At 39.3% G+C, this 26,931-nt stretch overlaps 1 protein-coding gene across 2 annotated transcripts in view; it reads left to right on the top strand.

Moving 5' to 3' along the window:
- The window catches only part of srpk1b (SRSF protein kinase 1b), a 65,956-nt gene that overhangs the window by 15,197 nt on the left and 23,828 nt on the right, over positions 1–26,931 (top strand). The window contains exons 1-2 of one of the 2 annotated variants that reach the window (XM_079843742.1): positions 11,912–12,078; positions 25,181–25,296. In XM_079843742.1, the coding sequence (XP_079699868.1) occupies positions 12,002–12,078; positions 25,181–25,296 (193 nt within the window). In that variant the 5' untranslated portion in view covers positions 11,912–12,001. Of the gene's footprint in view, positions 1–11,911; positions 12,079–25,180; positions 25,297–26,931 lie in introns of those variants that run through there. The other variant, XM_079843743.1, reaches the window with a different exon arrangement.

A 26,931-nucleotide genomic window follows, 5' to 3' on the forward strand; every position in this document is an offset into this window, starting at 1 on the left:
GGGTCTGTTGAAAGCGCTATATAAATGCAGTCCATTTGTTTAATTAACAGTAAAAGCACAGCAGCAGGAATATTATTAGGCAGTTGTCACTTTAAGACAATGCACAGATCCAGTACACTGATACTGTTACACATGCGTTGTCTTTCTCGACTGTTTAAGTTCACTTCTGACTAGGGATGCTAACGATTGATCTCTGATCGATTAATTGTCGATAATAGTTTAATTGATACAACTTATCGATGGTCAATTAAGCAAGGTCGTCATTAGAGTATGTAATTTTGAGGTGTGTGCGTCTCATGTGCAAAATACGTGCAGCAGACCCACAAGAAAAAATTAAGCGAGCATGCTGTAGTTACATATTCTTAGTGTATTTAATGTCTTCAACCCATGCAATGGATTAGTTTGTTTCTAAACATTATTAACCAATGGTCCAAAAAACCCTGAACCATAAGCACTACTTACTTGTGTAAGCGCCACAATAAGTAATAAGATCCTGGTTGATGAGTGATGATCTCCAGCACTGTTTTGGCTGTGGCTCCTATAGTGCTATAGTGCATGGTAAATCAAGACCTGTCAATCTGAGCAATCAAGCCAATCCATGTATAGCAGGGGTTTTTTTTCACTCTATGAAAATAGAACACTTTTAAAGGTGGGGTAAGTGCTTTCTGGTAACCGATGTCAAATCACCAAAACAACCACGCCCCAATTTTGATAGCTCCGCCCCACACATACGTAACCCAGGCAACGACTATGGCGGAATCTGCTGTGCCAGCCAGCCGAGAGTATGATGTCATCAATAAGTGAAAGCAATGTGTGTTACTATGGTAATCCAGGTTGAATGTTCAGTAAAAAAGTCATCCCTTCCATCCCAAAAACACACAGTTCTCATGAACAACTCGATAACACGAGCACGACTGTCCAACTAACGAACATATTACAATTATGACAAGATTGGAGGGTAATAACGATCATGAAAAGAGGAGCCAAAGGAAACAAACATATATTAGGAGAATATTATCGTACTTTTCGGACACACTTCAGGAGCTTGAAACAGACAGTGAGGAGGTTTAGACGCTCCAGGCTTAAGGCCCATTTATACTTCTGCGTCGAGTGTACGCCGTAGTGTACGCCGTAGGCTACGCGCGTAGCCGACGCCGTCGTGAGCATTTATACTTCTGCGCTGTTGTCTGCGTCAATGTGCAATTCCACATGCAGACACTAGAAGGCAGTGTCCTCGGGCATGTTGGTGTAATCAAGACAACAGCCGAAGAAGAAGCAGCTTGATGTGTAGAATCTGTACATTCATGTCGGAATATCAGCAGCAGTGAGAGAGCGGCTTTTCTTGCAGCTTGAGTTGTTGTATCTAATACAAATTAAGCATCTCTAGTTGATTAGTAAAGTTAAATAAGGCGATCTGGCGCTGGAATGCATTTGTGAAACCATGCGGAGCTCGTGGCCGCTGTTTTCAGCAGCGGTGGCTCAGCAAGCGATTGTTGTTGCGGAGACTTCATTCACGAAATATACCCTAATGTGTCCCATTCTGTTCTTGATATACAATTACTGATTAACATCTTTGGTTTTAATGAGAAAATAAATAAACTATATTCAGCGGATCTATGTATTTATTTACTACCATAAAGAATCGCTGGACTGCAAAATAGTGTGTTATAGCAGACGTAAGGAACTATCATCCAATTTCTGGACACACACACACTCCTATCGCAGATTTTTTATTTATTTATTGACCTGAGGGAAGGGTTCTGGCAGACCAATCACAGCGCTTGCGGTCCGCGTAGAATTGACGCGTTGTTACATTTTTGGAGAGGTGCGCGTCAGGCTACGGCGTAGGGTACGGCGTATCCAACGCGTCTATGCGTAGGGTACGCGGTACCCTCTGCGTGCACTCGACGCAGAAGTATAAATTGGCCTTTATACGGTGTGGAAATGAATGGGTCTTTATCATCGCTGAAGTGAACGACAATACGATCGCAAATGTACAAGCAAGCGAACACGACACACGAGCATATTCAAGCAAAAGCCAGCATATATTAGTTCTGTGAAATAAAACTAAATCAATGTTACTCGCCTATCGAGAAGAAATAAAGCAACCTCGGCCTTCGCTCCTTGAGTTCTCTCCAGCGCTGGAAAACTGATCTGATATTTACACGGTCCTACTTCTTGCCTGATCGTAAGACTTCTTTTGTTCCACAGACATCTTACACATTGGTTTTTTATCTGCCATCTCTCTCTCTTTTTGTCGTCGCTTGGCTAATGTCCGTCCTGTGTCGTGTCTTTTGAATAGTGACGTGCACTGAGTGCTCTTCTCCCCGTCATTAGTAGACACGCCCCTTACTGCTGATTGGCTACAAGTTTGTTTTGGTACTCGCCCAAGACACTTTTACTAAAGCAGTTTTGAAATTCCACTTACCCAACCTTTAATAAGTCAGCATTTTAAAAGGACTTCTGGTCATATTCCCTATATTCACTGTAAAGTCAAGCTTCTAAGCTTTAAAACGACACCTATTTTGTGGTGATATCATAATAGCGCCCCCCGCTTCAGATTTAAGAGGTTAAGCAGGCCAGCTAGGGCTTGAGGAGTGGTCATGAACAAAGGCAGAGTTTAGGGGAGTCAGGAGAGGGTCAACACTGCTGCTCATTTTCCAAGTTATTATACCAGGCTATCAACTAACTTCAACATTTAAGACATTTTCAGCTCAAAACAACTTCCTTGCGATCCGATGGAGAGGCAGAAATATATTTGTGCGATGCTAAAGGCTACTTATTCTAACCATTGTGATAATGATATATGGAAAATACCAGTGACTGCTCAAAGAACGTAGACAAATCATACATATTGTGCATTTATTTGGTTTCATGTTTGAACTGTCTCTTCCCTATGCCGTTGTTGATACCGAACGAATGCATCCACATATGTCATCACAAACTCTTATAACTCACAACTCCTGTTTTCTTCTCTTGTGCTCCCTCTGTTGCTCCGGCTGAATGGATAACAGTATAGTGTGGATCGCTCAAACCTCCTCAAGATCGCATATTTTCATGGAAAATTTATAGAAATGCTCACTCTTTCTAAAGAAACGTGACGTAAACATTGATATTTTATCAATATTTTTCTAAATGCGTAAGCCTTTGGGCTTAAAAGCTTTAATGGAGTTTGTTTAGTGCATTCCTGTGATCGTGAATAAATGGAAGCAGGTGCAGCCGAATAGGTATGCGTTCTCTTTTTATGTGAAATGGTAAATAATATCAGTTTGATTCAGCATGATTGAGGTGCACTCCTGACATAAATTAATAAATGACTGTCACTTTAACATTTTTATTGTAAAACATTGGCCAGATATCCATGCTGGAATCTTGAGTCTTTAAGTAAAGTCCAAACGTTCGCTTCTGTCATGCTAATTTTGCGATCTAGCTAGTTTTCAGTCGGCTGGTAAAATGGTGAGATTGTGTGACGTTGTTCTTTGGAGACGGGTCATTCTGTTATACAGTAACTTTTCTGTCTCTATGATTTACTTGCTTTTAAAAATAAAATGAGTTATATTTATTAAAAAAATGGCTTAAATTATATATTTAGGTCTTCTTTATCACTTAAACAGATATAACAGACATTAAAAATACTATTTTGTATTTTACGCACCTTTTATTGATTTATGCATTACATTTTATCTTGTCCTCAATGCAAAGTAATCAACTTCCACAAGAACTATACACCATGAAATGGTGAAATATTTTTAGATTATGTTATAGAATAGGCTAAACTGCCTCTAATCATACATATAAATCATGTGAAACTATAGTTATTTTAATATTTCTATTTTCTTTTTCAATTTTCTTCAATGACCATGTCCCTGAAGTCATCTTCCACCCTGTAGTATGTATTTCTCGACTTCCAAAAAAGACAACAATTCCATTGAGACCATTTTCAGGAAATGACATCATTTATTTTTCCTGCTGGAATTCAACTGTACAAACTGAAATAAGCTTCAACTCTCACTCCACCTTTAGTTTTTTTAAATGTTATCCTGCTTGTCCCACTCTTAAATTTCCACCCTGTTAGGCTATGTTATGAAGAATGTTTGTCCGGTCAAAAATATGTAAAAACATATCTGACATGGTTACAAAAGTTCTGTTTATCTGTAGAAGGTTAGCTAGCTAAATGTTGATCACTCAAAGAGCTACAGCTAACTTGATGATGGCATAAGGGACATATACTATCCAAGAAAAGCTTGTTATTGATTAACGTTTTGTAATAACTATGTGTCCCTAACAGGTTGGAACACCTTCACGGCCAGTGTCTGAACAATGAATCTACTCATAATTATTATTGTTTTTAGTCCATGAGCTTGACCAATATGTATTCCTAATAATTAAACATGTCACTATTTAGGTAGAATGCTAAAAATATGAAAAACATTTTGTAAAGCTATTTTTTTTTCCAAAAATTATGAAGCCAAAATTTTACTGGATAACAGGAATGACCCAGATATGTTAAGGGCGGGTTTAGGATAGTGCTGCGGGGCTACTGGCGCGACAGTGGAAACGAAACATGATTTTGGCCTCAGTGCTTCAGGTCCGAGGCCATTGAAAAGATACTTTGAAAAAATGGCATTGGAAAACTTTGGACCCTGTTGACCTTCATTTTGTGGGCATAAAAACAGAGTAAATATTTTATTTTGGGTTCCACAGAAGAAAGTAAGTCATACGAGTTTGGAATAACATGGGGATTATTGAATGTAGACTTTTTTGACTTGGTCAAGTAACCCCTTAAAACACACTAGCAATCCTCTACCGACTAGGGTGTGCCGGTAAACGTGACAACCGCAGGCTGAGTAGCACCAGCGGTGGTCGGCCAAAATACTTTTTTTGTATATGAATGCTGTTTTACGTGAATATTATGACAGAGTGAAGCACAAAGCTTTGTTTACAAAATAAATAATAGGTTCCCAATTAAATGTTACATCGCAGCCATGGAAATGTGGATAATATATGAAATATGGATTCATGCCGAACGAGAGGACTTTGTTTCTGAGGTGAGACAAATTTAAACTTTGCATTTTGCGATCTGGTAACCTAATTTTCCACGAATTTAACAATGGGCTTACTCCATTTTATTCTACTGTACATGGAATCTCTTATTTATTTTCCCAAATCTTCATTTACGTCTCTCAAACGTTTCTTGCTTTTGTTTGCTTTTAATTAGGAGTATATTCACATCATTTACTGTGGTAAAGTAGAAAACGGCGTAGGACAGATACATTTTTCTTCAAAATCTATTTAACAAAGTTTGTGCTTGTTATTAGTTTCGCCGTAGATTTTGTTTCACTTTCTCTTGCAGCATATTTGTGGGGAAATATATAACTAATATTTTTTTTTTACTTTCTTATATTATTTACATTACCATTATTTACTGTAGCGTATATGTGTATAAAAATATATACACATATACATGTGTGGGTGTACCCGCTTGTCCGTCTGTGTAGTGTCGCTGTTGCAGCTGGTTAGGAAACGGTGTTCGAGTTATGAAATGCTTGCGCTAATATAAAACACACACTCACTGAATCAGCAAAGACTGATGTGCTGTTATCATGCCCTATGATAACCTCTCTCTCTTTCTGGTTATTACAGATTGCATAACACAGCAGGTTTAATCTAGCATACCATCACTCTGAATCTGATCTGGATGTAGTATTTGACAAAAACTTTATGTTTTTTTATGAAACTTACCCATATTTAAGTGTTGAAAAAAAGGAATGGATGAAGCTAGAATAAAACGTTTGTTTGTTTTTTAAAAGAAGAGGGTCTGCTCTTTCTTTTGATATTTTGCATGCTCAGATATTCATACAACAAAATATTCTAGGGGCCATTTCATTTTTGTGAAAATGATCAAAAACCCTGGCGTTGGCTGGCAACTCCAAAAAAAACAAAAAACTCTGGTGGGGAAATAGTTAAAAGCTGTAGAGCAGGAATGAATAGAGACAGAAAATGATAGGGGAATGTCACACTTGTCACCCACCATGGTTCAGTGTGTCTACTAGGCCAACATGCAAATCATGTTTTGATACATAAATGTGTTGATTGTGCAATCGAGGGTAAATTATTTATTTCGCAAATTGTGTAATTTATTCAGGGCTGTAAAAGAAATGGAAATGTCAAGAATCCAAAGCAGTGAAGTGCATGCTTGAAGTACCAACACACACGAACGCTTATATAAATGTATCAACACCATAAAAGGCTTGTTAATTGCATAATGATAAATTATGCAATTCTCGTGGCAATGTGTTTTATAGCTCTGTCAATCACAGAGACCTTACCTTTCTTCTATTGCCAAAGGTTTTTGGTTGCTAAGAAACTAGTAGACCTACTGTAGGACCGAGGGCATCTTTACTTATAGGAGTTCTGCATGCTGCACATTTTTTAGCTTATTGTTTGTGCATTTGCATATGACTTTATTAGTCTGTACATCTCTGGATTTTAATGAACAGCTCCATATCAGTCTAGGGTGATTATTGTGATTCATTGTGGATTTGTTCACACCAGCATCCTCCACCTACATCTCTCCATCTATTAGAAAAGCACTTGATGAGTGGAGAGCGAGTGTATTATGTTCTGATGGTTAGGACCTGTCTTGTGTTCAGTTGTGACGCTGTGACTCTTCTGACTGCTCTCGTCTGAAGCACTGTTATGGACAGAGTTCGTTCTCAGTCTGACCTCAACAGAAGTGAATATTACTAAAAATAATTGTATTTCAGATGTACTGGAGAAGTGTGGTCAAGGAGCTGTGCAGTATGACAAAAAAAAATTGAATTGGATGTGTACACAAGCTGAAGCTTTGTCCTCATTGTTATTTTGAAAACCTTTTCCCCTAGATTTATTTTACAGAATCGAAAACATACAGTGTGACCCAGTGTAGTCCAAATGATTCTCATGAGCCGGTTCTTTTTACTGAAGCAAAAACATAGTGTGACCCGGTGTAGTCCAAATGATTCTCATGAGCCGGTTCTTTTTACTGAAGCAAAAACATAGTGTGACCCGGTGTAGTCCAAATGATTCTCATGAGCCGGTTCTTTTTACTGAAGCAAAAACATAGTGTGACCCGGTGTAGTCCAAATGATTCTCATGAGCCGGTTCTTTTTACAGAATCGAAAACACAGTGTGACCCAGTGTAATCCAACCAATTCCTAAACAATTGATTCGTATGAACCCGTTATGTTTGAGTGAATCAAAAAAATCCTGTGCAACTATAGAGTATTCAAACTAAATCCTGAAGAAATGACTCTTATGAGCCGGCTCTTTTTTACTGAATGAAAAATACATTGCGACCAGTGTAGCCCATATAATTCCAGAAATAATGTCTTGTGAGTGTGTTTTTTTTTTTTTACTCAATCCAAAACATACAGCAGGTCCAGTGTGGCCTAACCGATTCTTCAACAGATGACACTTATGAGTTGATTCTTTGTACTAAATAAGAAAAAATACAGTGCACCAGTGTCCTCCAAATAACTCCTGACCAAGTGACTCTTATGAGCACTTCAGTGTCATTAACCCTTAAATGCATGACTGTTTCGCCAAACATTCTTACATATTCGGGTCTTTAGTGACACCGATCTATATCTAACATCGATAGATCTATTCCTGTCGCGATAATATATAAAACTCCTGATATTAGAGCAACAATTACAGAAGAATAAAATCAAACATATTTCGTTACCTTTTGGAGCTTGGAAGTGTTCAGTTTGAGCAGATGTTTTATACCATCACCACTGTCCTCGTCAGAGCTCATTTCCCAGTACATTCTGCGTCTGGATCATATTTGCGATCTCCCGCATATTCTCAAAACTAATTTTCAACTTCTTGAAAATAAATTTTTGATCACTGACAGCTTCCTTCACCAGATCCGTCACCAAGTGACACTGACACTAATATTTGATAGTGTTCAGTACTTGCTCTGCAGTAAATCGCTGAGCCATTTCAAGTTTTGCAGATTATATATTCAAGGTCAAGCCAACCTAATGCCAGTCATATAAGATGCGCTGTGGTTCTGCTGTGTTTTGTTTGAAACTATTTTCGGTGCTGAAATATAACAAAAACTGTTAATCACTGTATGATGAATTAATCTCCTACGTGCATCGCTCGTTTATCTCTGCTTTGAGTGTAGATTTCAGCGAGAGTGAGAGCCGCGCGCGCACTGACAAAACTATGCTAATCTGAACGCCTCGGATTATTATATTCATAAACTCAATATAAACACGTGTGATTGGTTATAATGCGCAACGTGATTATAACAGATGGCTTTTGAGAACACCATAATAAGTTCAAAGTGGCTGATGTGAGTGTTACACAGCCGAAATACACACAGATGGCGATTGTCGATGTCAAGCCCTGATTATTATCTCTTAAATGTCACCCTAGTCTTGTCTGCTTTTTTAAATGTTTGATTGCGTTCGTTGTGTTGTACGACGCGAGGGAGCTTCCACCTCTCTGAATTACGGTTTTGCAAACATTGTCTTGCTCTGCGGTGTTTCCAGTGTGAAGTATTTCCACACAGCTGACATGTTGGCTAGCCACAATGCAGCTCAATGCTATCCTGCTATCCTGCTGCAAACTGCGGACTGGATTTCCTGAGTGGGGCGTGTCTCATAACCCTGTGTCTCATTGAGCCGCGCCTCCGTTCAGGAAATCCATTCCATAGTTTGCAGCCAGCTAGCAGACAAGCCGGCTGGAATCACTTTTGGAAAACGCAGATGTGGCTCGTGGGTATCGGATTTCTCCGCAGGTTGGATCGGGAAAATCCAATACGTGAATTAAGCTGGTATCGGTCCCGATACCGATACTGGATCGGATCGGCCCCATCCCTAATGGGATACTTAGCTATCCGATCAGAGAAAACACTTGAAGTGACCAGGTGTAAACAGGCCCTATGTAACTTGACACTTCTAATTAAGATTGCAACGATTACATTGTTACACCAGTAGGTAGGGCTATGCCGGTGAACTTGACAACCACTGGCGGTGGTCCACCAAAACACTTTTTTTGTTTTATGTGAATGCTGTTTTACATGAATATTAATACAGGAGTGAAGCACAAAGCTTTGTTTACAAAAGTAATAATAGGTTAGCAATTAAATGTTACTTTGCAGCTGTGGAAACGTATGGATTAGGGCTGTTCGATTATGGAAAAAATCATAATCACGATTATTTTGGTCAATATTGAAATCACGATTATGTAACACGATTATTTCACATGACTTTGGGAATGTGTTGTATTTATTAAAAATACACCTTTCAACAATTCAATTGAAATTGTAACATTTGTTGTACTTTTTGAACTATTAAAATAAATAATATAACATATATTCAAATCAAAGTATAAAAGTATTCACGTAAAAATGATAATCACAAATAAATAAGATCAACAATATGGTTCGGCTAGATATGCTTTTCAGGTACGTCTAACATTAGTTTTCAGGTACAGAAATGTCTCAAATGTAAAATAACATTGCATATTTGAGTGCATAAATTAAAGATGAATCCTATTAAACTTACAAAAGCTATTCAATCCGGATCGGATATGCGTCGTCTTTATCGACTGTATAAAGTTCACTTAAGGCATATACAGACTATGTCTGCTAGGATACTCATCAAGATGGACATGTTGACATACGTTTTGTGTGAGTTTGTCCGTTCAAGAGCAAGACTTGAAAGAGAACTCAATATTTGCGCGCTGAGAGATGTGTGCGCGCTCTCGGATGAGCGCACAGAGACACATTTTCTCACAGCGCGCGCGGCTTCTCATTCGCGTCTTCTGGCACAAAACCCGGGTAATGACGGGGAAAACGACTGGTCATATTCAAACATACGGCAGCACTCGCATGCATTGAACAAAGTTTACAAAGAGAGAATTATTTGAAAAATATGAGGGGAAAAAAGGACGTTTACACGGCACCCCTGCTCTCGTCAGTTTTTGTTTCTTTATTAGATTGTCATAGGTCACTCTGTTTAATTTTCAAGTGGTAAAACAAATTCGTGATGTTCCCTTGCGTTGCAGCCACTACCATGTAGCAAATCTTGCACGTAGCATGTTTCTGCTCGTCGTCTGATTCCTCGAAGCCAAACTGTTCCCAGACAACGGAGTTGGTTTTGCCTTTTTTGCTCACCAAACGCTGCTGTAACTGCCCTCCTTCTGCCATCTTTACTCGTGCCGAGTTTTTAAATTCCAGCGGATGATATGCACACGAGACTCCCGATCTGAGAAAGTTTGTGGCTTCGGGAGGGGCGGATGAGCGCGTGCGCGTTTCATTCAGAACGCAAGGCAAAATAATCGTTTTTTCTCGATTATACTATTTTGGTGATCGTTGGGAGGCGAAATCGAAATCGAAATTCGATTAATTGCACAGCCCTAGTATGGATTCATGCCGAATGAGAGAGGTAGGCTATGTGAGACCAATTTAAGCATTGTCAGCTTTTTTTATTCTGTTTTGCGATCTGGTCACCCTATTTTCCACTAATTTTAACAATAGGCCTACTCCATTTTGTTCCACTGGACATGGACATCTCGTTTCTTTTCCCAAATCTTCACTTACGTTTCACCCATTTTCGCAAGGGATTCTTCCTTTTGTTAGCTTATTAGGTTTATGATACCTATTCGCATCCTTTACTGTGGTAAAGTAAAAAAAAACTATGTAGGACAGATACCTTTTTACTTCAAATTCTGTTTAACACCGTTTGTGCTTGTCATTAGACTTGGTAAGGCGCGTTAAGTTTATTTGTATGGCGCATTTCACACACTCCGGTGATTTTTAGTTTCGCTTTCTCTGGTAGCACAAAATCAAACATAGCCTAAATGTCTTTAGGAATAGCACTTATCACCCTATTCATTTTCTGTTTGTCTATATATATATATATACAGGCTGTAGTGTGTTGTTTCACTGACAGAAGTGCTAAAATAAACACGCATGCTTGTTAAGAAATTAATGTTTGAGCCTTGTTTATTTCAAAATGGTGTGTGTGTGTGTGTGTTTGTGTGTGTACACACCACTGCAGCCAAAAAACTGCCACCGTCACAGCCCTACCAGTAGGTGGCGACAAGAGACTGTTAAAAAGAAAATTATTTGCCATTAAATCATTCATTCAAGAGATTTGTTCAAAAACACTGATTCATCCAGTAATGAAACAAGTGAAGTTTTAGAAGTGATTTAAAAAAACACACAATTCTAATTAAATAGTTGTTACATTGACTACAGCAATTAACATTTTGTCGGAACCTCTAGTAAAACAAAAAAACATTGTAGGGTTTAGTTGTCTATTCAGAAGTGTGGGAAAAATCATAAGCTCTATTTTAAATGAGAAAATTTTTGGTTCTTAATTTATCCACATTTGTGGAGCTCTTCTGAAGTTGCAATAGATACTATAAAACCATTGAAATGATAGATTGGGGTCTTTCATTTTAGATTATGCTCAGTCAAGTAGCCCTCATGTAGTGGTGTGTGTGTCTCAGAGGGGCGAGAGATAAGAGTAATTGACTGTGTTGAGTGCCCTCTTACATAGACCCTTTCTCTCCGTGCCATGACTCAGTGCTGCTTACCTGCCATCACTAATAAGGATGTAAAGAGGTTTGTTTGGACTGCCTACCCACTGAGACATGGATCTTACGAGCAAGAGAGTAGCTCGCCTTCTTGTGAACCGGCTGCCTTTTCTGCTGTAATTAGAGAGAGAGAGCAGATGGGATGGAGTGACAGCAAAACGCACCGCGTTATGAAGGAGAAATGAGGAGGCGTCAGTGTTTTTTACCTGCAATGCAGTGCTGGATTTCCCCAGCCAATCAGAGCGCGTGGCACAGAGGGAAGGGCGGGCTCTTGTTGCTGACGGCAGCAGAGAGAGCGGGAGAAGGAGTGAGCGAGAGAGTGAACGTACGGCTCCAGCTCCTCAGCATTCAGCCTCACTGTGCATCTGTGTGCACTGAGGTGGCCCTCCTCTGCCTCTGGTACATGGCTCTGTCTCTGGCCTGCAAGCCCCTGTTGCCTTCATTAGCACTGTCTCTCATGGGCATCCGCGCATCCTGTAGGTAAGAAGCAAAGTTGCACCTCTGTTTGTGTCTGCGGTGTCTCAAAAGCGTGCGTCTGCTTCGCCATATGTTTGAGAGCTTTGATTTGACTTGTGATTGACAGTTTGATTAATATAATTGTTGTTTGTGTCAAGTTAATTTCCTTCGTGTTCAGAGTATTTCTCTTTTGCATGGTCAGAGATTTAACAAGGAAAATTAGTGGAGAGACTTGTTTAAAATTAAGTGAGTTTAGGAAACTGTTTATTCCAGTTTTATATGTGTATATAATGAACTAATAGGCTTTGTTTACCAATTAGGAAACATTACTAGAGTTGCATGAGAACAGTATTTCTGCTGATAAGTATTTGTATAATGACAAAAAATATGTTCTTGCAATGTTTTTTTGTGCATAATAAAAGGATATAATTTTGTTATATGTAATAGATCACATTATACAAATATTTGGTGGCAAAACTGCTATTCAGAATTGCATTAATGCAGTGAATTCATATAATGCAAAGAAGAAAATACATATTTCAGGGGTTTTTTTCCTGGGTCTTCTGTTTTGGCGGAACAACACGGTCATCTACACACACACACACACAGTACAAAGTGTGCTAAATAGAATGTGAACTGTGAGCCCAGTACTCACAATAAATGCAAAATAATATAAACTTATCCTTCTTATTCATTAAATAAAAAATAAACACTGTCAGAACAGATCATAAAACAAAGTGCTTAGAACTGATTTATATCTAAAAATCTGTAAATGTATATGTAAAAGGTCACTTATTGACTGTTGTTCATTTTATTAATAACTTTTTAAATCAAAGTACACATTACATAGATAAAGTGGCAGATCCCTTATTTTGCATTTGCTCTCACACTTTACAGATAATTTGACCTTCAGTATCGGATTGTTTTGTTCCGTCCTTTGCTATGGTTATCGCTGTCAATCGCGTATATTTAAATATGGTTGTCAATCCAGAAACGTTGCAATGTAGCAGCATAAAATATTTATAGTATTATATACAGAAAGTGAGCAAAGATCGCTGCCATTATAATCACTGAAGCTGTCAATTACAACGCAAGGTACACAAAGCTTAGCCTGGCTCCGCCCTCCTATGTACTTCTGCTCAATTTTGATTTTCCTTCAGTACTCCGTCCGGGATTGCGGTATATTCTCTGGGTTTCTCCGGTCAAATTTTAACCGGTCCAATTAGCGAACAGAGGGAGTGGCTGAGAACGATGACGTTGATGTTGTGCGCTAGTTCGAGATGACATACGTTATGGCAGATCCAGAGTGGCTCTGGGCAGATCCAATAGTTTTAAACTTCAACAGAGTACGCGCCTTCAAGGAAGTAAACGCTTGTCAAAGGAGAGTGGCCAGACTCTCTGTACAAAGGAAATGTCTGGAGTCGGGTAGGACCAGGCTACACAAAGCTGCTCTCTTGGGAAAACTCCTGTTATAATCCATGAAGCTGACTACACTATGCAATGTAGATATTATTGACATCATGTCAATTATGTTTGTAGGTCATAATTAAATGATTCCCGATAGGGCTGCAGAGTTAATCTAATCATGATTACAATATAGTGTTGTTAAAAGTACCGAGCACGATACCATGAAATTGAAAAAATGTGACACTTTGAGCACTGTTGAGCGGAATCGTAAACACCTCTGACTGGTCATTGTGCTCACGCGCTCATCAAATATGTCTGTGATTGGCTACAATGACCAGCGCTTCAAAAACATGTTGCAAATATACATCAATGACGCTTTTCACAGAGCGCGTGGTGGGAGCGCTTAGTCAACCTACCGGTCCCCTGGTCGACGCCTGCTTGTGCTTTCAGATGCTTCTTCTCCCGCTTTCAAAACACTTTCAAACACTTCCGTGTGCTTTTCAAACGCTTGTAGCCAATCACAGACACATCCGATGAGCGCATGGGCACAATGGCCAGTCAGAGGTGTCTATGATTCCAGCTCAACAGCGCTCAAAGTGTCACAAAATTTCAGTACAGACTTGGTATCGCGGTCTGTACTTTTGACAACACTATTACAATTACGGATGCCACAATTATGTACTCGTTCAAAGGCGCAATTACAACAACAACAACAACAAAAAGTACTTCCATTATTCTGTGCTTAAGATGTTTTTCCATGATCTTAAGGGTTTTTTCATGGTTTTCATTTTAGTTATAATATAACATTATAATACCATGCATATTTTTACTTTTTATTTCAAGATGAAACCAAACCAATGTATAGTTGACATTTGAGGCTTAATGCTAAATCAATACGTTTTCCTATAAAATTCTGATTAACTTAAACGCGTATTATTGGCCATTGCGTTTAACTTAAAAATGTCAATGTCCTTGAAGGTGCTGCTGAAAAAGTGCATGGTGGACACGATTCTTGTGAAGTTTTCAGATTAAATCCAGCCTTGGGTCAATTGTGCCTGAAGCCGAGATGAAAGCGAGGGAGATGTGTTGAATGCTGCCGTGTTGTAGCCGTCTGGGTGGGAGCCCTGCGATCAATGACAGCCCGTTTTGTGCACCTTCACCTTTGTTGAGATTTGCACGGGGTCAAGCTGGAGCCCAGATTGCACATTAAAGGAAAGCCACTGCAATGGTGGGGTTTGGAGTTGTCAAGTTCCTCTACTGACGGCAACATCAATGCAATCAGGAGATTGTTACTAGAGCCAAAACCACAGGTGTTAAAGGCCACATCAAGCAGGTTTTGCACTAAATGAAATCGATTTAAGCAACCTTCCTTTGCTTTGGGCTCCGATACTTCAATACAGTCCGCAATCACTGAAAACAATGGTGGCACTTTTCAGAGCTGGGCATTTCTGTTACTGGAAGAGCAGATTGTTTTGATGCATGCGTGAGTACTCTGACACAAGACAAGAGAATGTCAGACGTGTTGTGGTTTGTTGTGTGGGCTGGAGAAGTTTTCTGAAGGCTGTTCTCTGTATTAAGAGTGAATTTAACTCTCTGTGCGCCAAACGTTTCTCCTCCCACTCACGACGCTCACACGGACCAACACTCATGCACAGACACACACAGCCCCCTTGTTTTTCTCTTGCCGAATGTTATGAAGGATGCCGTGCATCAAGAGACTAGGGAGGTGAAGTTTTGGTTCAGATGAATAGTCCAGGCTGGTTGCTAAGGCTTGAGGCTTTTAATAGAATCCTCCCTCACTGAAAAACAACTTAAAGTAATGGAGGGAATTATGGAAATGTGATTCATAGGCTGGATCTGGAAGAGGCGATAAGAAAATAGCCTCTTTGATGCAACCTCTCTGACCACCTGTCACCTGGGATGTAGTTACAATTGAGAAGCCTGGCTTTGTAGTAAAGCGAACTTACTCTACGCAGGCAACTGGTTCTTCCTCTGAAGTACTCAGTGTACCAACCTGATCCCTTGTAAACATTACTTTGTTTCCCTGTTGTCTGATAAAACCCTGCGCACCCTAATAACATAAATGGCACAAAAGTCTGTTTTGAAAGGATATCAAATATCATGTTAAAGAAATAACAAGAAAGAAATTGCACTTCATTTTCGCATCATTCATTTTTACAGTGCTTTCATTACAGTAAAAAACACTTCCCCTCAAATTCATACTACTGTAAGGCAAAACAAAATGAGAGAAATGTAATTACTGTAATTAAAATAAAATGACTCAGCCATTTCTTGACGGGATGCATTCTTATGATTTTGAACACTCTTGTCATTTTTATGCGCAGCATGCATCAGACTGTCCGTAGGCGTGCCGTCTAAGGCTAAAAACAATACACTGTGGACTTGAGATTAAGCAGAATTTAAGTGGCGTGTTTAACAGTAGATTACATCCCCCTCCTGCAGATCCTCTGTTGCTTCCTGCCAGCTTAAACAACCAGATGAATTATTACTCGCTTTCATTTTTATTATTGTCCTTTAAAGGATCAATGGAGTTAAGTAGGACAGTGGTTCTGATTGCTGGAGAATTTAAAATGTGCAGTTCTAGGTTACTCCAGGACAACAACTTAGAAGTACTGCATTAGAGAATTCAGTGGTCTGATGTTTCTGACAACGTTTCTTGACTGAAGAATCAATAGCCGCGTTTCCACCGCAGGAACTTTCCCCAGGAACTAGGGACTTTGGGGTGGTACTCTGTGTGTTTCAACCGCAGGAACCGGGGTCTAAATGAAGTTCCGGGTAAAAATTTCCCCCTCAAAAGGGCCCTGCTTGCGAGGTAGTACTTTTTCAAAGTTCAGGAACTTTTGGGGGTGGGACTTAGGCGCTTAACATGCTGATTGGTTGAGCTAACCCAGCATTTAATTCCAACCTAAAAGTCAGATGCGGTGCGTGCAGTAAGAGTTCCTGGGACAAATTGTTCTGGGTAATTTCGGTGGAAACGGGGCTAAAGTCACACGTGCAGGCCCTTTGTGTTCCAGACTTTCTGTATACCAGCCAAAAAGGTTAATCCAAATCTGGTGATGTCCATGAATTTCCCTCTTGCATTCTAAGCAGAAGCTGCCACAGAACTAGCAAACCCCAACTCGCCTTGATGTCTTGAATCTTCATTCTTCAATTTTTGTCTGGCAATGGTCAAATCCCAATGGATGAGAATTTGTACTGGAGTGTTGTAAAGATTGTGCTTTATTACTTTATTACAGTTCCGTGGCGAACTGTTCTTTTCCTGAAATGATTCATTGATGGAGCCAGTTATTGTTTTCTGGTCAGATTATTTTTATATGTGCTTTACATTCATTTAGCTGATAACAGTGTAATTGAGTTGCTTTTATAGAAATTTGATAAAAGTCTATATGGCAAGTTGACGAAATGAAATCTGCGTGTTATTGATCTTAGTGTGACTTCATAATTTTTAATCTCGATGTCATAACTTGATCTTCCAATCATTTAGTCCACTTCTAACCCGCCCCTTTCTTACAATCAACAAAGCTAGCATTTGCCTCCATCCAATCAACAATCAATGGATGTATGTCTATTATGGGCCTGTCCCAAATGGCACACTTCATGTGCAGTTGCAGACCATAGGATGTCCCATTTGTCATTTTAGATTTCCGAATATCTGCGCACTTTCGCCGAGCCCCCACTGAAGCGAGCTCCGCAGCAGGCTTCTAGCCAACAGTCTGATAGTAACAAGTCATGTTACGTCTTGAAAGTGTGGACTCGGAGGAAGAGTGAGAGGTTTTAGGGTGCCATTTGGGGCAGAGCCTATAAGAGAACCATTTGTAGGCTATTGCAACTTTGATTCAACCCAATGCTGTGAGTTGGGGGTGGGAATATATCTGTATGTCCCACCAATGCAAATGTTCAAAGGACTAGGAGTAAACACTACAAAACCTACTCTTCAAAATTAGATCAAATATTCATTGTTTTTATTCTCAGTCTTGGTTGTGGTGAATATTTGTTATGCCTTAGGTCATCAATAAAACAGACAAAAATAACCAACTATCCATGCAGCGTTGAAAGGGCAGGCGAATATTTAGACTGACACTTATGAAATGCAAGGCATTCTGGTATTTTGACTGCTTTGTGCTGTGTAAGCTGACAACAGTAGAACATAGGACTACCCACAATCTCTCCAGACATTTGGGTTTCACATCTTATTAGGCATAGGTCTTTTTCCATCCCTCCTTCAATAGATCAGTTTTCTGAAGACAGACCACATTTTCATGGTTTCCACAAACAAAAGAGTGGTTAGAGAATGATTTTTGTTATTGCTTTACAATAAGGTCTCATTTGTATTAACTAAATAACATTGTTACAGTATTTATTAATCTTTGTTGATGTTTTACAGTCATTCATTGTTCATGTTAGTTCACAGTGCATGAACTAATGTTAACAAATAAAACTTGAATAATATATTAGGAAATGTTGAAATTAACATGAACTTCGATTAATAAATGCAATAGAAGTATTGTTCATTTTAGTTTATGTTAACTAAAGTAGTTAACTAACGAAACCTTCTTGTAAAGTTTCACCAATGTATTTATAAAGAATAATGCATTTTATTAGTGGTAATATTAATCAAGGTATTATTATTTATTTTTTTATATGAAGATCTTGACTGCTCTGCACAAATCCCATGGCATGAAATGCTGTTCAATGATGAATGGAAGCAAATCCCTGCATCCATATTGGAACAACTAGTGGAACATTTTTCCAGAAGACTAGAAGCTGAGGAGGACATACTCCCTATTAATGCCCATGATTTTGAACTCCATACCCAAATGTGCTTCAACAAGCACACATGGGTGTGGCGTCAGGGTGGGCATGTAGTGAATTCACCCTAGACTGCACATCACTTCAATTCTGTATTACTGCATTAGGTTGCGACATTGCTTGGCAACAGCAAATAACTAAACTCCGAATCACGTTGTTCCTATCAAAACTACTTAATAACAAGTCCTTCCTTGTTTGAGAAATGCCCCGCTCTATATTTTCACATCACTCCATGTAAGGTCCTGCCCACTGATTGCCACATCAATATATCTAGCGTGGTAAAAATGACACCACAGAATCTCTACTGGTTGATGCATTTGTGTCATGCAGAGTATACCACTTGAAAACATGTGATGTCTTTAACTTGCGTTTTAATTCAGTGGCTTGTCTCATTAACTGCTGTGCGGAGAGATGTTGTGTCTGCAGTAATCTCTCAGCATTAATTACTGTCGGCTCTCAGATCACTGTTCCCGTCATTATCTTTTAATGAATGCATGTCTTTGAATTGTTCGAACTTACTAAACGATAGGGGTGTAACGATACACTCATCATGTCACGATTCGATATAAATCGCGATACTGAACTCCCGATATGATATGTATTGCGATATTTTAAGGCAAAATAAAGAGGTTTTTTTTTTTACTTTTTTATTATTAAAATAATATGAAAATAGTATGAATGGAACATACCAGTTCTAATGCTGCTATTGCGCTTGAAGCTTAAATGAGATAACTCTGCAAAAATGGACTGCAGGGTCCCTGCGGGTCCTTAATTTTTAAGACCATAAAAATTCTTAAATATCTTAAATGGTATAAGAAAAGTTTTAATTATCATTTTATGAGGTCCTAAATTTTGGATGGTAAAACCGGAATCGTGAATCGAATCGAAAAACAGGAATATTATGATTCATTAAACTTCAAATGGCTATGATTGAACTAAATGCGAGCACTGCATGTTCAAAGGTATATTGAATAATTGAATTGAATTGCAGCTACCCTGTTTTTCTGGTAAGCAGTATTAAGTCCATGTTGAATGTTAACATTCAACAGTCCCTGTTAAACTTAAGTTAAAAAAAAACCCTGAAATGTATGATTTATTTAAGGATGCTCCAATCAGGGTTTTTGCAACTGAGATGACTACCGATTTCTTCAGACTTCCAATGCAATCATGATTGGCCGATTCCAATCCTGATCCCAATCATTCAAGCTTTAAGTGATATGTAAGGTCTCTGTTGACTGTCACTGTTAAACCCTTACACTCTGAAGAAGTCCAAAAACACTCTCAAAAGAAGTGGGTATTTGACTGAACATAAGTACTATTACGGTACATGTGTAAATGCCACAATAAAGCATAAAAATATTTACAATTACATAGAATAAGTAACAAGATCCTGGTTGATGAGTGACGATCTTCCAGCGCTGTTTTAGCTCTGCACTCTTAAGGCCCGTTCAAATCAGCCAATAGTAGGAGCTAGTTCTGACTCCTGTTAACCAGAAATAGCAAACCACAACATCCAATCAATTCCCCTTTGACAAAATCAAGCCCTGTCCTACATTTTTTTCTTGTTCTTAGAAGAAGTTTCACTCGGATATGTCTTTTTTTCATACTGACTTCAATGTAATTAAAATCACAAGTTTGCTTAAAGGGTTACTTCAGTAATTTAGCATTAAGCTTTGTATCAGTAGAAACTTGGTAGTATATTCGAATTATCATATTTTCCCCCCTCATATCCCCCTGAGACGAGAGAATTATGTATTTTATTTCTGGAAAAATCCTCCGATTATATATCGTCATTTTGCGTCATCTGAGGATTTTTTGGCCGGAGGCTAAAGACTACAGCCAGTAGTAGGAGCTAGTTCTGCATTTTATCAACCCGCCCATAGAGGGTGGGATCTCACTCACAGAATGTAAATGCGCACAGCCGCTCGGCTCCGGCATTCATAACGGAGAGCATTCATAACGCAGAGCAAAGTGAGTGTTTCAACTTTTCAATGAATTCCTATGAAAGTTAAGCTTCTATAGGCATGATCTGAAAACGCGCCAGACTGGACACGTGCTAAGAATGACCGCCGCTCTGCTCAGCTCTTCGCTCTCGTGGTGAATGAAATCTGACTCCTGCTGCGTTTGTGCCGTGACATTCGTTCGCCTCACTCACACTTTATTGAAAAGACACGTTCAGTTTTTAATTGTAGTGTGTATTCTCTAACTGAACGAAATGATTTTATTACTATGAAAATCAAAACAACGGTGTCATGGTGGGCAAGTGATAACCAGTGGCCGTGGCTTTGGGAGTGGCCTCGTTGGGCAGCGAAGCAAGTGCATTCTGGGAGTTGTTGTCTTTCATCCACTCTTTTCTCAGTCTAGAAGGCACCAAATTCAAAAATAATTTCACATTTCTACTACATAAATGACCCAGTTTAAATACACATTCATCTTCCCAGTGCTGAAGTACCCCTTTAATTTGATTTTGCCAGTGAAATTGTAACAAATATATTAAATATTAACTATATCACCTTGCCCTGTATGCAAGAGCTCTAAAGGAGTTAAGATTAGATCGGTAGGGGTTGGCAGGGCTGCTGTGCTTCAACATCTGCTCTGCTCTGAGCCAGGAGTGTGTGTGTGTGTGTGTGTGTGTGTGTGTGTGTGTGTGTGTGTGTGTGTGTGTGTGTGTGTGTGTGTGTGTGTGTGTGTGTGTGTGTGTGTGTGTGTGTGTGTGTGTGTGTGTGTGTGTGTGTGTGTGTGTGTGTGTGTGTGTGTGTGTGTGTGTGTGTGTGTGTGTGTGTGTGTGTGTACATACATACAGCTCTCCTCTCTGACCAGCGTAGCATTCATGCATACCTCCGCTAATTAACTCCCACTAGCACAGCCTCTAATTATCTGAGATCTGGCTAAATTAATTATTTTCTGGTATAACACCCACCATGTTTAGATTTTTGCACACAAATACACAATTGTTTTGGACTAATAACATGTTCATTAGAATACATGTACTGTTTTCTAGCTAACTGCAAAGTTTGCTCACTTCAATCAAAAACTAATCAAGTGATGAGCAGAATTTGTAAATCCCTGGGATCTGAAGTAGATGTTTGCCATGTATTTGTCACTGGTGGCGCCTTCGTTATTGAAATACTCATTCAATTTGATTCAGCTGGCAAGCAGACAGAGATAACCGTTTCTCAATTAAACAATTTCATGTTTATGAGAACAATCTGTGATGTTGCCTGGGATTTGTTGGGGAAAAGCTCCTGGGATTTGTGGTAAAGGATTTTTCTCTGCTGTTCTGATTAACTGCATTTATTTTTCATAATTCTTGCACATTTTTATTTCCCTCTCAACCTGTTTGGTTAGATCAGCTCTTGGAGTATAGCTTCACATTTTAAAACTAACAGAAACAAACTTGATGTGGGATCTTCACCGCATTTAATCCACTGCTTCAGACATCCTTTGCGCATTGTTCAGGAGCCATATCAAGAATTCAGAAAGTGTCCTTGTAAAGACTTATGCTATTTTGGACTTGTTTCAAGTCTCAGTTGAGAGCCCAGTTTAGGATGCAGAAAATTGCCAATTGCTTGAGAGAGAGATTACGCTACGCAGCGAGGCTAGCTCATCAGCGTGAACGGCACAAAGCTGCGTATCTAATCGCTTTAATGCCCACTGCTGGTGCAGCTAACCAGTAGAAATAACACAGCAAGTGCCAAGTAGCATGATATTGAAAAGGTCAACGAGATATTTAGATACAATGCAGGTATAATTCATAAATCACAAGTCTAGGATTAATACAATCAGGTTGGCCAAATTGTATAGTGTCTGGTCTTGTAGTGCCACTCTGAATCTTGGCACAAGCCCCCTCTTTAGGCTAAAATCCTTAATTGACCCACATACCATGACATTGTGACAGGATATGTACGTGCATTTAAACACAAGTTCAAATGTACTTTGTCTTTTTATTGCAATTACAAAGCAGGAAAAGGAATTGATGTAGCATGTTTAAAATCATTTATATATATAAACTGTTCACCATATGTGTGCTTGTCTGTTAAAGGCACAATATGTAAGATTTTTGGATTAATATCCAAAAACCACTAGTACAATGTTATATATTTTGTTGACTTCAGTACTTGCATTCTCCCAAATGTTTCCAAGAATGTTTAAATCCAGTGAAATAAGCAATTTTAACCAGGACACGGACTGTGTAATGCTTCGTTCACACCGAACGCGAATAGAGCGTCTGGTGCGAGTGATTTCCATGTTAAGTCAATGGAAAGGCGCGTTGACGCGCGTCTGGAGGTCCTGCAGCGCGATACACGCGTTTAGCGCGGCGCAGTGGACGCAATTCCGTCTCATTCGCGCGTCCAGTTCGGGTGAATTGAGCGTCTTGTGCGATACGCGTGTTATGCGCGACTGGTGCTTTTTGTGCTTTCACGCGTTTGAAGCGAATTCGCGTCTGACGCCCGAGTTGAAAAATCTGAACTTTGGCGTCAATTCGCGCCGCGTTAACCAATCAGGAGCCTGCTTGCTGCTGTCACGTGGTAAAGTGACGTGATGAGAAACCCTGCATAATTTAAAAATACAACTATTGTGTTACAAAATTAAGAATCTTGTGTTTTTGGAGTTGTGAGATCCAAGCGATCACCGGGCACTCATCGCTAGACATGTGCTGGTAAACGGTAATACGATATACTGCAATAATGAACATGCACAATATTGTAATCGTGGGCACTTCAAAATACAGTGAATAATTATTTATTACAAATTACTCAGATTTTTAGAATGCATTTTAAGAATACTTTACCCATCAACCGTTTAAAATGAACAACACGTCAAAGAGGAACGCGCACTGATGTAAACAAAACCCAACGAGCCGAGCACATGGCGGAACGCGTGTAGGAGACGCACTGAAGTGCACATTCACTCTCTGACTGCAGAGGGCGCTGATGGAACAGCAGAAATGCAGCCGTTTTCCCGGTAATCCTCGTAAACAAAACGATACGGTGAAAAGATTTAAGGCTATTCATTTTCAAACTTAAACATTTTATATTTTAATCTGGACTAAATTACATGCCCTAGATATTGTTTGAATATGTTCTGACTGTTGTTCAGTCACACACTTTACAATAAAGGCTCTATTATTTAACATTAGTTAATTCACTAACAAACGGACAACTACTTCTAAAGCATGTATTAATCTTAGTTAAATGTACATTTCAGCATTTAATAACACATTAAAATCAAAAGTTGTAACTGTATTATTTAATGGACCTGAGCTTACACTAACAGTTGCTTTTTTAAACTAACATTATCAAAGAAGAATAACTAATGTAAACATTTAGCTATTCATTCTTTGTTAATGTTAATGCATTAACTGGTGAGACATTATAGTAAAGTGTGACCTATTGTTCTTTTGCACTTTAATCTGTTTTAAATATTTGTTTACTTTATACATTTTTGTGTATTGCTTTATTGTATTTAAATGTTTGGTTCTTTTGTTATAAGAAAGTTATTAAACCTGTTATAGTATGACAACACTTTTTTTGCAACTTATTTCAATATCGTGATAATACCGTATACCGTGATAAAAGATTCAGCAAATAACCGCAACATGAAAATGTGATACCGGCACATGCCTACTCATCACTCATTAAACCGGCAAGAGCAGCCTTTCCTCGGCCAGTCCTTCTGATGTTTGCCGCTGGCTCTGATGTCCTGTAGTGGTTCATCTTGTGTGGATCTAACGGGCGATCTTTGGTGTCATGAATCTACAATTCGTTGTCTGCCAAATCGTTTTGACTAAGGGCAAAGAGATTTTTTAAGGATATTTAAATATACATGCAGTGAAGATAATGTAGGAGTTGCCTGGACCACATTTGTGTGGTTATTAATGTTTAACATGTATTTTTAATGAAAATGAAAAGAGGCAGAGTGGTGTTTTATGACATATTTCTCCTGGAGCGCCTTTAACACGCCTCGAGGTTAATAAAGGCCTTCTGAAGCGAATCAATGCATTTGTGTACGAAAAATATCCATATTTAACACTTTATAAAGTAAAGTTTTGGCTGATCGCCTTACGTATTCAATTTATGGAAAAAGTGTTGAAAGTGCCTCTGCCGATCGAAAGACTAACGCGACCAGTTACGCTCGTCAGACGTCGCGTACGCATCTTGAATTGCGAGAAGGCACTTTGAACACTTTTCCACCGAAGGTGATCGGCTGGAACTTTATTTGATAAAGTTTTAAGTATGGATATTTTTCTTACACAAACGCATCGATTCGAATTTCATAGCGGCGAAAAATTACATATTGTGGCTTTAAAGCAGTATCATTCTAATGTTATATGTTTGAATAGATAGTTCACCCAAATATTAAAATTATCACCCTCATGCAGTATGAATGACTTTCTTCTGTGGAAAAGAAAATAAACAACTATCCCTTTTAAGTTTGCTGCAGCAGCTCAACTCAAAAAGACTGACTGCTTTATGATCTCGCTTAGCTTGACGCCTCTTAAAATTTCCATCACGGCTCCTGCTGAGCTATAGTGAACCAGAGAAGACAGACTCTAACTCTGCAATATCCTTACAGTCCCTTCGGTTTGCACCTGCACTGATTTATAGGTTTCATAAATGTCTGACCCTCACTCCCTGTGGACATCCATAGATTATGCGGTGCAATAGCAAAATAATGGTGGTATTAAATTGTAAACAGGGCAAACCCCACAAGGGATTTTCAATTATCGCCAATACAACAGCATTTTAAAGGCATTGGAGTGTATTTGGCTGTCTTCCCGAAACTAGCACATCTAGATTGAGATGTGTGAAGATGTTTGGCCGGAGGTGGTGGTTGCTACTCGGCCGTTGTTGCATCTGTTTTCTAATGATAAGCTTTCATTCTCCAGGCCTGATCCCCACCCGAGGGGAGCCGCGCAGCAGCCTGACTCACTGCAGGAGCAAGATGAGGAGATCTTGGGTTCAGATGATGAGGAGCAAGAGGACCCTAATGATTACTGCAAGGGTAAGAGTCCTGTGCTCATAGTTCTGGGAGAGATGCATGTGTACAGTGAGAGCATATCATATGCATGCATACATTGTTTCCCACAGGATTTTGTGAGACTGCGGTGGGTGGACCTCCATCCTTCAAGGGGGGGGGGGGGGGGGGGGCATTTTGTACATTTTAAAGTTAAATTAATCAGTCTGGTGCACCTTGAGCCCCAACGCATGTTCTCTGTGCAAATTGAACAGAGAAAAATCTGAATTGGCGTACTGTACCTGACATTTAAAGGAGAATCAACCCTCTTTTTAGTTGTGATATAGTCTCTCAGTCTACATTACATTGACACTGGTGTTTTAAGAAGCAAAATAATTAGAATATAACAAAATTAATTGTATTATTCGTATGACAGTAATAGCCATATATTTTAAAACAAGTGCACTGTAAAATAATTCATAAATATATTATTTTACTTTACCCTACAGTTAGGAAATTACAATACTTTTGTCCTAATTTCTACACTTGCTAGAGAAAAACCCACAAGCTTTTATTTCGATGGAACTTTTATTTTGGCGGAAAACTACTGTCTGTCTCATTACAAATCTAGTGAAATGCTGTAATCATCTCACCACAAAAATGTTGGAAATTATGCAAATGTGAAAATATGTAACTGTTACCCTCTACGTTCCCAAATGCAGAGATGGAGTTTAATTCACTGCATTTATTCGCTGTGAACTGAGCCTTTTTCAGATGCAGAAAACGCTGGATCGTGAGCTGATCCAGTGAGAAAAGTGTGCACTTCTATTTGAAACACGCGGAAAAATATATACTTATTTATATTTACTTATTTAATTAAATTGTAGTGTTTTGCACATATGCGATGCACATTTTAAATTGAAGCGCAGCACTTACCTTTTTGCACGCAAGCAACTCATGATCCAGTGGCTCGGAGTGGCTCAATTCCTTGTAAATGCTGCTGCACAGTAGCCTAGAAATCTAGACACACCCTAGCGGCAGCAAATGTAATGGTAGTCTAGCAACTCTCTGTTGGCATGCGAGCTAGAAAAACCAAACTCTGGTCAAGCCAATCGCATCGTGTATAGAGTCGGTGGGCGGGCTTAACATAATGACGGCAGAGTTGCGGTGGTTCCGCTGGCTACTCGTAAACAAAGAAGCTGGCGAATGGCGGTCTTTCGAATCGGCTTTGGCCGCGACTCTGGAAGACTTGAGTTAAGCTTTTCTTTGAGAAAAGAACAAAGAACCGCACTGAAGTCATTCTTAAGAAAGGAAGATGTGTTTGGAGTTATGCCGGCCGTATACGGCGAAAGTTTAATCCATCAATTAGCTCAACTTCTTCATTGCTCTGGTTGGTTGTAGCGCTATCCTATTGCGTGCAGGGGGAATTTGAAAGACAACCGTTTATCCCGCCCCCCTCGGATTGAGCCCTGCCAATGGTGTGTTCCCAGACCCAACATCTTGATTTAGGTCTGATTGTCAGACCCTTTTGGGCCGCTTATAAACACATGTCATTACGTTGCTTTCTTGCCTCCAGCCAATAGCTGCCTTGCTGATCGTGGTTTTGAGTATCGATGCATCTGCCCTCTTCAGTGAACACAGAAAAGCGCAGTAATCTTCGACAACTCAATCCAGATATTTTAA

This window comes from Gobio gobio (assembly GCF_949357685.1).
Source record: "Gobio gobio genome assembly, chromosome: 19".
NCBI classification, from domain to species: Eukaryota; Metazoa; Chordata; class Actinopteri; order Cypriniformes; family Gobionidae; genus Gobio; species Gobio gobio.